This window comes from Vigna umbellata, chromosome 11, assembly GCF_029865625.1.
Source record: "Vigna umbellata cultivar VRB3 chromosome 11, Vumbellata_1.0, whole genome shotgun sequence".
Lineage (NCBI taxonomy): Eukaryota > Viridiplantae > Streptophyta > Magnoliopsida > Fabales > Fabaceae > Vigna > Vigna umbellata.
The window spans coordinates 32,983,237-32,996,074 of record NC_142175.1 but is presented as its reverse complement, the minus strand read 5'-3'; the positions used below and the strand labels follow the sequence as shown (position 1 = coordinate 32,996,074).

Genomic DNA, 12,838 nt, shown 5'->3' with positions numbered 1-12,838 from the left:
CACTACTTTATATATTTATATATTTTTAATTTTTAATTTTTAAAATTTTAAACTACACGGCAAAAGACAAGTGCAGAGTTCGGGAGCATTCAGGTTTTTGTTCGTGGGTTCATTCGAATGGCGACATCCTTGTCAAACATGTTCTTCAAAGGGCTCGCTAATCGTTCTTTCGGCAGGCCCGTAAGATCTTCAGCCCTTACCTCTTATTCATGATTAATCGTTCTTTTTCGCATCTATTTTGTGCGAATCATATAAAAGTTGCATTTTTTACGCAGCCTTATCTAATGGGCATCGCTTGTTTTCTAGATCTTTTGCTTTTTATTCATTTTGTTTATTTTTAATCAATTTTAGTCCTTTTTCCTTCTCTATATAACCTGGTTTATAAACTTGCTTAGGTTGCCTTTATGATTATGTATGACTGCTTCATTCTCGGCTTTTGAGTTACCCAAAATTTTAGAGATGGTACCGTATATATAACATTGCATAATGTATGAAAAGAAATATATAGCATCGCGTTACTCTTCTAATCAATGCCAACAATTGTTGGTTAGTTATTGAAATTGTCAAACTCCATGTTGTAATTTTCTTTCTGTAACTTGCCTCCTTTAACATGGTGACAGTTAAATGGGTTGTTTTATTGCACAAGATACTCAACTACTGTATCAAATGATTCTGACACGCATGATGACTTCAAGGCAGCTAATAAGCTTGAGGGTTCTGGCATTTCTTTGGCAAATGTTATTGAGCAGGTACTGGTATATCAATCAATCTTTTGCCCAAATTTTTTTAACGATGTTGAGTGATATGTAGCTTGAAATTTTGTTCACCGATTAATATGTGCAGGATGTCAAGGATAACCCTGTTATGGTTTACATGAAAGGTGTGCCTGATTTGCCACAGTGTGGTTTTAGCTCACTTGCTGTTAGAGTTTTGAAACATTATGGTAAGTACTGAAACTATATGTTCTGCTCACGAAGTTGTATGTTATGTAGTTGTCTCTTTATGGAGGAAGTATTTCCCCATGTTAAAAAATAGTTTCTTTCAGTATGATAACCGGATTTATAATGTTTAGTTGTATTATATGACACTCGAAATACAAAACGTTATATATGAAAAAGGAGCATGATACAGTACAGACAGGGGCTGGTTCTTGGTGTGGATGGGCAGTTTCTATGTTAATATTTGAAAAGCCTTGAAAATATGCGACTTTAGCCTCAAGAAATTCGACCTATAAACGAAGTCTTCTTCCTGTTAATTCTTCAAGGCCACCTTTATTAAATGAGGAGCTAACCCATAAGATCATATTTTGGCTCTATCTGTATATCTGCTTCTCTGGAATTTAATTAAAATGATCTATATGCTTATATTTTCTGCTTGCTGATACTTTTGTACTTTTCTTTCTCCCCAGTGAAGTTGTAAAAGTAGTTTGTTACGTGTGAATTCACATTACTTGATAACTATTCTGTAAATTACTAATATCATTATTTTGCTCCTGCAGATGTTCCTATAAGCGCTAGAAACATTTTGGAGGATGTTGAGCTAAAAAATGCTGTAAAAGCCTTTAGGTAACTTCATGCGTGTTGATCCTATTACTCTCTGCTTCCGAACATATTGCATATATGACTGGGAAAAAACATCAATCATCTACAATTGTAGTTTGTACATAGTTTACTTATAACTTTGATTGATGATAGTTTGTCATTGTTGTGGGATAAAAGTCTTCATGGGCCTTTGGCAATTGAATTTCAGTTTCCAATATCTCCAATGGGCTAGGACTTACCTGATGAACTGTCATTAATAAATAAAGAAAAAAAATTGTATTACAGCCTAGTCTTCTCCTTGTTCTTTCCGTGCAGTACCTGGCCGACATTTCCTCAAATTTTCATCAAGGGAGAGTTTATTGGTGGATCGGATATTATTCTCAACATGCACCAGGTTTGTTCCCGTTTAAATGCTTTTCTTTTTTCTACTTGTGGCTAGTATTATTTTGTAACGGACTGTTCAATAATATTTTTTTTCCTTTGTAGACTGGTGAATTGAAGGAAAAGCTTAAAGATATTACTTCCAAGAAGTAAAGACACGCCCAAGGTAGTGAAGTGTTAACAGATGTAGTAGTTTACTAGAACGTCTTCATGATGTGAACTTTTTGAACTTCTTTTTTCTAGATTATATTCAAATAAGAAGTTTCAACATTGCTGTTTGTAAGAATTTTTTTTTTCTTTTTCCTCTGTTCCTTGCTTTAATTTAAGATCATATGAAGTTAATAAGAGTCAGGACTGAGTCTGGATTTGGAGGCTGTTACAAAATAAAAATTGAGTGTTTGATTTAACTTTCGCCATTCTCAAACACCTTTTGATACGTGACTTGTGAATTGATCTCAACGTGATTTGGAAGATGTTGGTTACTTGAAAACAAACTCATACTAAGTAGTTTACAGGATTTTATAGCTCCAAAAGTCCATGCAAGCATTTTACACTAACCCCCACCCCACCAAAAAGAAGAAAAAAACACTCTGAAATATATAAATAACACAACTAAGTACCCTATATTACAATAATTGAAACAAAATCTTTCCAACAGTACAACTGACCCTTTCTCTAGGTACTATGATAATGTGAAAGGGAGATTACTGCTTGGCAAACACATTCAGATCTTTATTTCTCAGCAACATAACTAAAGGAACGCAGAAGACTATTCCTCCTATACCAATACCATATTATATATACTGGAAAACCATTTGGTGATATAGCCACTCGTTATGTTATGTTATTCATGATGATCCCCCAAGCCCCAGCCTTGAGTTAAGCCAATTGGAGACCTCATCCATCTCCCTTGGAACAGTATAGTGACCAAGCCTGCACCCAAAAAGTTTAATGATTAGTTTAATTGAAGTGTGATTCATTCGAAATTGAGTTATTTCTGCTCAAGAGTTCTTACCCATCATAGGATTTGAATGTAATGTATCGAAAGCCTGCTGAACTTAAGGATTGAGCTGATTTCTCTCCGTATTTGTAGAGGACTACATCATCACCTACATCAGTAAATAGCTTTGCTTTACGCGTGCTAAAGAGGTCATCATTTGAATAGTTAATCATGCACAAGCTCTACTTGGATTACAAAACAATTTTGCGTGCAGAAGGAAAAAAATTTCACAGCAACTATTTATCAATACAAGCTTTTAGTCCAATGAAACAAGATAGTGGTAAGTTTATAAGCAAAGAAATATGGTTTCAATATTTAAGTGCAGGTTATCAATTAGCTTGATTTTAGTTAAATATTGACATGTTTAGTTTCACATTGAGAAATTATTATGAATCTAAAATTGATTGAGGGGCAATAACTTCAAGTAGTTATTGCGTTGGATCAAATCTTCTGTGCTGAAATTTACTATTCATTGTTTTCTGAATAATAGCAATAACCAAACATAAGTCACTTCACTTCAAAATCAGTTTTGCAAAATCAAATTCAATGCTGCAAACTGTTACATAAGCACATGCTGAGATGTATGCATACGTACAGATTCCATGGCCCAACAAAAGAGGTAATGAAGCAGCTCTCCTTCTAGCTTCATGTGACACTTCGATTTTGTTCCTTAAGCTCCTACATAAACAGAAGTTTCCAACCTTTAGCTTGTGGCTACATTGACCAACATATATATACACATGATTTAATGTCAGCGAAATCATACATTGATCCTGGAAGCCAGCCACTTAGTCCAACAACTGCTCTTAGGTTCACTGGATACGGGATGCCATTTCCATACCTTCCCATGGCAAAACAAGTTGCAGAGTATTGAGCTACTGCAGCACCCATACTGAAGCCTCCAATTCCAACTTTCACTGTGACAAAAAAAAATCCATTTCTTGTTAGAATGAATGAATCTACCAAATATCAATTACAAGTCCCAAATTGTTAATTTTCTTTATTTATTTTTCCTTTCACTTGAATGATGTTACATATGAAGAAAAATCTATTCTCATATATTGAAAAATGCTTGGGAAATGATTAATCTGTTGTTTGCATAAACTTCTTAGTTAGCATCTTACAGAAAAAGAAAATAAAAAGGCCCAAAAGACTTTAGTGTCTGCTTTCAAGTTAAAATTAAGTGGCACATCTCAGTGTTTGGAGAAGTTATAAACTGATATAATTTATAGGAGGAACTCAATTCATTTTCCTTTTTTTTATTTCACGACTAAAATTTATTCAAACAGAGACTAATTATTATTCAGCTTATATAAATTACCATCAGCTGGCTCTGTTAATAACAAGTTGGCAATGTGTGCTGCTGAGGCATCTAAACTCTCCCAATCATCTGGACCGTCTTCTGAAAGTTCTCCCATGTCAAACCCTGATCAATGTTTAACAATAGGAGTTAGCTTACTGTAACACGGTGCTGATTAAATCAGAATGAATAAAAGCACAAGAGGGGTTTATTTAATAGTACATGCAGTGCAGGAAAAACCACCAAGTATTGTTACAGGGCGGATAGGAGCAGTTGGGCAAATCCATTTTATCTGTAGCATATCAGATCATAACCAACATCATATATTTTGTACAAGAGAATAGATTCATCAGAATATTATAGGGATAAAGTGAGAATACGTGCGTACAAAAGCAAACTAGGAAAGTTCATTTCTTACATTTGGAAGTGGAAGAGATTCCAGCAGCTGATATGAGCTGCAAAAAATCCAAGCTCAAGATTTTATTATGCTTGTCTCATTGAATAGAATCAGAGAAGAATGCAAACGTCAATTAGGAATACACAGATTTGTAAGATAAGATAAAAATCTGAATGGTATTTTCAGTCACAACACAATAAATACAGTTGAAAGAAAAATTCTGTAATATGTTAGTTTTTCTGCCATATAAATATTCTTATGTCTAAATAAAGTCTTGTCAAGTTACTCATATCAGTAGAGAAAACAAATGATCTTGTGGTCCCCTAATTGAGAATCTAGTATATACTCTTCCAAATCAAACTTTAAATATAACTTTTTCCAACAGAATTTATTCTATTTAGAATCTCAACTGAAAGAAACACAACACTGAAAGCATACAACACCTAAAAACACAAGTTTGGATCCCTTAGTTATATATAAAGAGTGTTGTCAAAAGTACTGTCCACACTTAGCTCAGAACTCTGAAGAAGCATATCATAATGGTAAAACAGAAAGTAGGTTTGGGTGAAGAAAAAATAACAATGAAGAGATAATATGGAGGAGGAAGAGTGGACAAGCTTTGGAAGGATCAACACTAGAAAAAGTACACAACATGCCTTGTAGGTGAATGAACCATATAACAATAACAGAAGTTAAAGATATGACATCCATACCTTAAACCATTGTCACCAAGACCATGCAGCCAAACTATAGTGGCTTGGTGTTTTCCTTTTGGCCTCACCACATGTGTCTTCCCAAACTCCAAACTTCTCCGACCAGTTCTACTACCTGAAAATGGCATATAAAGTTTTGAAGATTGTTGATAGATTTCAAAATACGGCACAAAAGTAACGATGATCTTCAAATGGATCAAGCAAACTATCATTGATTACAGTCAAACAATACAAGAAGCTAGAACAAAAACAAAAACAGATGCATGACTAATAAAAATGACTTCCAAAATACAAGCATTTTTAGAGAGAAAGAGCTAAGGGAGCAAAATGCAAGGTGTAAAGAAGGATAAGGAAAATCAAGAGGAGCAAAAGAACAAACCAGAGCCCATATGATAATGTCCATAGCTCATCTTGCTGTGAGAAACTGTTGTCAGAAACTGTTGTCAGCACTCCCACCTGTTGAAGTGTGTGAAGGGAGTATGAAGAGGTTATGCAATGAAGAATGCAGAATGGTGATGCCTCTTTATACCCAGAAGGGTGAGGTGGAGTTGGAATAAAATGTGTATGTGTGTTTCCTTGTGTACGTGTAGTGTTCACACCACACCAGCAATAGAGTGTGCGTAGAACCGCCTAAGAAAGCATCAATGAAAAGGAGAGGCATAGACAGACAAAAGCAGAAAACCTTTTATGGGCAAAGAGAATCCAAGCAGTGTAAAGCACATTCATCCATTTCTAAGGCACACAGCAAGGACAGAGGACTCGCACATAGAGAGAATCTATGCTTGTGGGCTGTGGCCAGAAAATAAAGATAACAGCAACAGCAGCTGAAGAATATTACTGAAAACAAGAAAGAATAACCGTGCTTGTAAAGATCATATTTGTTTATCAATTCCTGCTTGATTGATTGATGGGTACCCATTAACCTCAAACTAAAGTCTTTTTCTTTTCCTTCACTTTTTCTGTCCTCAAATTATCAAAGACTAAAAGAAATTCCAGAAATAAAAATCACTGAGAATTGCTATTGGAAAGGGAACCACAGCTTCTAGGTATTTTCCTCTACTTTCTAGCTTAAGACTCATAACATTTAAGCTCAGTAACAACCTGGATCTCAAATTAGAAGTGACAAGAAAAAGCATGTAACCCTTTTACTACATTTGCCTCTCTCTTACTTTCTTGCTTCCCACTACTCCTAGTTGCTCAAACCCCACTTGAAGAAAACTTTTGTTTCTTTATACTCATGACCAACTGCATAAGTCCAAACCCTATAGCTTCTCTTCAGTAGTGCCAAAACAAAAACAAATAGATAAGCTCCCCAACACACTAAACACGTTAGATGAAAAAAAAATACACATCCTAGAATCTTCACCTCTTTTTTGTTTATGCATACGCATTAAACATTAAGCCAAAAGAAGGAACATTAAGAAACAAGAAGAACAATGGAATAAAACAAGGCCATTATTTACAAAATCTCGTTTATAATTTATTACTTGCAGATTGCGGTTTATCTTTTCTATGGTTTCATAGAAAAAGCTTTAGTTGACTCTAACTTGGATACATACATCATAAATTCCACTGGCTAGCTCTTTTATTTGGTTTATATATATATATATATATATATTGCTTTCCTGTTTTCTTTTCATGTCCTCAAGTGGTGCAGATATTTGCAGCTTTGATTCTCACAGTGATAGCAAATATGTAATTTATTACAAAAAGTGGAACTGGCATATATCCATGCCATCCTCAGCAAGTTAAATTTGATGTGCACACTATGCATAAGTCAATGACTACATTCATTGCACACCACTATGTCTGTTCACCTATAAAATGCAGTTTTCATGGAAATCTTCAATTGCAATATGTGCTTCTTCTTTCACCTAACTGGTTACTTGTTTGGTGCCGTTTGTCTTAACCTGTGAATCAACAATTCTAGTTGATATTCTCAATCTATGCATTAATTTAATCAAGCTCAGGAAAAAGAACCACCACCAACAATTCTTTTCTCTCTTCCCTTATGAACTTTAACTTTGATAACATGCATACATAAGGATGATAAACATTAATATGTATAATAAGACAGTGCTAGCACACTAACAGCAAGATTAACATTAAACTGATCATGATTGACTTATACCTCAAATTAGTTTAATTATGTCCCTCTTACATGGAAGATTCTACTTGGATGGCCAATAAATGGTTAGAAAAAGGTTAATATATGTGTTTTTCTCAAGTCATCCTTGGAAAAAGCTAAATGTGATTCTACTTACATGGCAGATTCTACTTGAATGGCCAATAAATGGTTCAGCACTTAATGTCTTCCTAGCTCAAAAAACTAAGTGTTTTCCTGATATAACAACTTAGAACACCTTTTTCCCCAAACTCTTCCCTAGCCTCACAATACAGTAAAAGAATAGCTTCAAATAGAAATAATGACAATTAATAATTGCATTAGTTGAAGCATAAGTTTCTGTTTAGGAAAAAGCTCCGTTGACACTATTTTTGTCTCTTTGTGTGGCACCATGATTTGGCTAAAGAAACAACCAGAGTTGATTAAAGAGGGTGCGGATACTATGATGAATGATGTTATGTTAAAAATCAGTACTTGCATGTTTTCTACTGACAAGACTGTCTCAGGAACTGAATTATTATTAAACAAAACAAAAATGATTATTTGACACACTTAAATTTTTTACTTCATTTGACACTACCTTTACTTGCTTTTTACTCTCTCCTTTCTTGAAAAAATACAAAAGTTTACACTTTCATGACTATTTTATCCTTGTACTTTTATGACTATTTTATCCTTGTACTCTGTCAAATGAATGTAAAAATGTATCTTGATATCATTACTCTAAACAGAATTTAACCATTATGTGTTTTTGATCTCAATCAATTTTATGTAGATGAGTTTTTAATTTATAAGAGAATTAATAATATTATGTTACTTTTTATGTCATCAAAAAACCTATAAATTATCCCATTTTTTTCTGCTCCTTTTCTTTCCCAAAGCAAAGAAAACAGTAATCTTGAACAGTAAGTAGTAGCTTAAATAGGCAAATCTTCATAGCAGGGGAACATAATATTGAGCAGCAAATTAAAAAGCAGAGTAAATGAGGAAATTCCAAAAGTAGTGCAACTGGTTTGCAATAAGCTGGAATCCACAGAAGAAAAAATATTCTGTCATACTAATGAAGGAAGAAAAGGATAGCAGCACAAATTAAAAACTTCCCTCTCCTTGGGAACTAACAAACAGCAATTAACAAATTCAATGAATTGTTTAATCTTTTAATCTTGCAGATTACGCCTGTGGCATATAATATATGTTCATATATTATGATTTAGGCTAAGAAGCTGGTGCTAATCTATTGAGTAGACATTTGTGAACCATAATAAGTGTTTCTGTAGCTACTAGCTTCACTTTCTGTCACTCACAAACTATAGATTAATTATGAGATCGGGATAAAATAAATTACTCAATCTTTGTTAGGACAAAACGAACTTTATATACTTCAATGAGAAAGCCACCCCCAGAAAAATGATTCTACTCAGATTCACTCATACCTATCTTTTCTCATGATTCCTTGTTTTCTGTGTTCGATCTGTCGAGGAGGAGGTTCCATGTGGATTACACAAACTCTAATAACATCTGAGCCAACTATATAAGGGATCAACACCACTCTTCACCCAAAACCTTAGGGCAATGAGTTAATGGGTCTTTCATCTTTATATACTGCTCTACTTTCTCATTTCTATCCAATGTGAGACTTAGACTCACACTTGGATTCCCAACATTCTGCACTTTATTTTGTTAGTGTCCGATTTATGTGATCAAGGTTAAATCTTCTTTTAACAAAGGTCTTTAAGTTCTAAGCTTAAACCGTGAGAAATCATTTTTATGCTAAAGTCAGTGTTTATTTTAGTGTTCTAGCAAAATAAACGCTTAATAAAAATAAGTAACCAACTTTCTGAATAATCTAACAATAAATACGTTATAAAAATAAGTAACCAACTTTCTGGATATTAAATCTGTATTTATAAATTTTGGGATGAATTTTTGATTAATACTGACCTAACTATAATCCAAACAATAATAATATCATTTAGAATAGATATAATTATTTTTAGTATTGATTCTCTCAATAATCCGATCAACCGATCATTTTATATAGATCGAAACCGATCATTTTATATAGATCGAAACCGATCATTTTATATAAACTAAAACTTGTTGACTGTTTGATTCATGAACGGTAATGGTGTAGAATGTAACATGTCAATAAAATGTTTATACCCAGAAAATTCTGCACGTAATTATGCATGATTAATAGTAGTAATTTTGAAGCAAGCCATGTCAGTGAATAAAAAATGCAGATAAAAGAATTGCAGAAAAGAGAGTAGTGGTGTGCTTTTGCTGTCATGTCAACTAATTGAGACTTTCTTATCTTCATTTTCTGTGCGAATTTTCAACTATCGAATCAATTGATGTGGCAGCGTTGATGCGCATTCTGTATTAAGTAAATTTTACGATACAACTTATGAATCTTTACAAGTGAAATAAAGTTGACATGAGATTTTTTTTAAGATAAAATTAATTTTATTAGTTTAAAAAGTGACTAGACATATATTAGTTTTTTATTTTGGATAAAAAATAATTAATCGTCACTTAACAACATAAAATAATACATATTCTTCTTCTAACTTTTTATGTATTAAATGTAATATAATAATTCATATTGTAAATTCTTAAAATCATAATAATTTTGCGTTTGTGTGAAATATCAGAGAAGATAAATGATTAATAAGCTTAAAACCCACAGCGTATAATTTTGAAATGTATAGGTAAAAGGAACGAATGTTCTTATGATCACATATAACTAATTACATTGAAAATATTTTAAAAGTGTATTGTCACTTTAAAAAATGGTGCATTTTCTTTATAAAAAAGATTATTTTTATTTAATCAGCATTTTTTGTTTTTTTTTTGTGTGATATTAAATGTGGGTCATTATGACAATCTTAAAATACACTTCAAATAATACCCATTCATTATTGGGTATTATTATTAATGGTCAATCTTAAAATATATAAATTTAAAAAAAAATCAAATAACTTAGTAATCTTATGACAATAAAAAAATTAAATCCCATAAATAAAGGATTACTTATAAAAGTCACCTTAAGTGTTATAAATATCATATGCTTTTCTATTTTATTCTTCACCGTGTATTACAGAATATATTGACATTACGTGTTGAACTTTACATTTAATACCTTTAATATTACTTTAGTTTAATTATTAAACAGTGTGATACTCAGAAAAAAAAATAACGTATTTTTATGGGATCTAAATATTCATTTCTATGTTATATAATATAATAAATAATTATTTGTTAAAGTTTCTAAATTCATAAATAAATGATAATTATTTTAATTTTTTAAAAACTAATTAAGCTTACCCCTATAAAACATATTAAAAACGACATTTTATGAAATTTGACATGGGTGTCAATTCTTATTCTATGCGATAGTGTTTAACAAATTACTCTTATAACAAGCTAATTTTTCTCTCTCTTTTTTTAAAGTGTGTTAGTAATACGAAATATTTATCGATTTTATGATAATTAGTATCTGTTTAATTTCACAAATTACGCCTATTATCTCTTACCTTATTTTTATAAATTATTTATTTATAAGCTCTTAGCTTTCTTAAATTTTCTTTTCTATTATCATCATATTCGAAACAAATAAAACTAAACTGAAAAATCTTTATCATATCTTTATAATAAAACACCTTAAATATTATTGTCTTAATTGTTAAAATGGTATCATTAGAAGTAACCTCAAATGTTAAAGGTAATATATATATATATATATATATATATATATATATATATATATATATATATATATATATATATATATATATATATATATATGTATATTATTGAGTATAGTATATGCCCCACTATATAAAGTTAAAAGCATGGTGAGAAGCTACTTATTTATAAATATTTAGGGGAGTTAGGTTGGATTATTTGATGTGACACAGATTTGTATATGTGCATGTTTTGTCACTTACTCATATGGGAGTATCAAATTACACAATTATTTTTTTTAATGGAACTTCTATCGGTATATTAACTATCTTTTATAAAACTAATTTTAGAAAAAGAGTTAAATACTTTTTTATTTCTTAATTTTTGGTAAAAATTAAAAATAGTTCATCTTCAAAATTTTGATCCAATTTAATCGTCTAACTTTATAAATGAGTGGATTTAGTTTTTTTTAATTAAATTTTATTAGATTTATTTGACGTTTTAAACGTGTTTTATGCATTTGAGTTGTTTGACACATTTCTTTTTTAATATTAACTGAAAAACGTATTTGAAACATCAAATAAAATTAACAAAATTTAGTTAAAAAAACTAAATTCACACAATTTGGTTAAAAAGACTAAATTCACACAGTTTTTAAAGATAAAGATTAAATTGATCTAAAGTTTTGATAAGAAACCAATTTTAATTTTTAAGTTAAGAGACGAAAAATATGTTTAACCCAAAAATAAGCTCTTAATAAACAAACATAATAACAACATCATTTATACATTAACTCTCTTTAGTTACCAATTTTTTTCTCATACTATTATATTAATAACAACTTGTTGGTTAATTTATAATTTGATTACGTGTAAAACATGTTGAAGTGCCTCTTGTATATATACAATGTTTATTTGTAACAAAAAAAAAAAGTCGTTGCTAAAGATAATAATATTTTGTTTTTTCTCGTAACCAATGTCACTTTCAAGTTTCAATATAAAACATATTATTTTATATTAATTTTTTGGAGAAGAGATAGGAGAGTGTTTCAAGAAGTAACCAAAGGTATGAAAACAACTCTTTTTAATAGAATCTATTCTGCTTTTTATTTAATTTTCTAAAAAAATACTTAATAATTTTATCTATTAGAAAATTTTAACTTGAGTTCTTAATTATTTTTTGTGAGTTCTATGTTTGTTCTTATCGTGTGATTAAGAATAAATTATTATGGATTCTAGTAGAAGAACTTCATTTACTTAACATGCAATTAACATTTTTCTAATGAAAGGAAAAAATAAGAGAAGGTTCTTTACATGCATTCTTCTAATTTAATCTAATCTGTCTACAACTAAAGTAAAATGTTTTCTATTTCACACAACCATTATACTAATTATAAAAGAAATTAGTTGCATGTTTAGTTACACAAATGGTATTGTTTTACGTTTCATATTGTAAGATATTTAAAAGGAAATATATATTTTATATTTAAATTATGAAGACTTATTGAAATAAAAATAATTAATTAGAAAAGTCTTATACAATTTTTAATATAAACCTTTCATATAAGAAGCTTTTATTACTTTATTGTTTAATCTTTTTTATTCAATATTTCATATAGAGTTTTCCTTAAAGAAGAAAAAAAAATAAGAGAAAGAGAATTATCAAACTTATATGAATATATCCATCATCAAAAT

The 12,838-nt window shown here is 30.7% G+C and overlaps 2 protein-coding genes across 2 annotated transcripts; one reads left to right on the top strand and one right to left on the bottom strand.

The window, feature by feature from the left end:
* Window positions 1-21: 21 nt before the first annotated feature.
* On the top strand, window positions 22-2,329 carry GRX4 (glutaredoxin 4). The gene is made up of 6 exons (XM_047310553.2): window positions 22-180; window positions 621-749; window positions 844-943; window positions 1,499-1,565; window positions 1,857-1,935; window positions 2,028-2,329. Exons 1-6 carry the CDS (start codon window positions 118-120, stop codon window positions 2,073-2,075), a joined length of 486 nt encoding a protein of 161 aa, XP_047166509.2. The 5' UTR covers window positions 22-117; the 3' UTR covers window positions 2,076-2,329.
* A 191-nt stretch (window positions 2,330-2,520) lies between these two features.
* On the bottom strand, window positions 2,521-5,986 carry LOC124835588 (uncharacterized). Its single transcript, XM_047310551.2, has 9 exons — window positions 5,712-5,986; window positions 5,333-5,447; window positions 4,641-4,677; window positions 4,445-4,514; window positions 4,244-4,348; window positions 3,689-3,839; window positions 3,518-3,600; window positions 2,938-3,031; window positions 2,521-2,855 (listed from the first exon to the last, which is right to left on the bottom strand). Exons 1-9 carry the CDS (start codon window positions 5,740-5,742, stop codon window positions 2,771-2,773), a joined length of 771 nt encoding a protein of 256 aa, XP_047166507.2. The 5' UTR covers window positions 5,743-5,986; the 3' UTR covers window positions 2,521-2,770.
* Window positions 5,987-12,838: the final 6,852 nt, after the last annotated feature.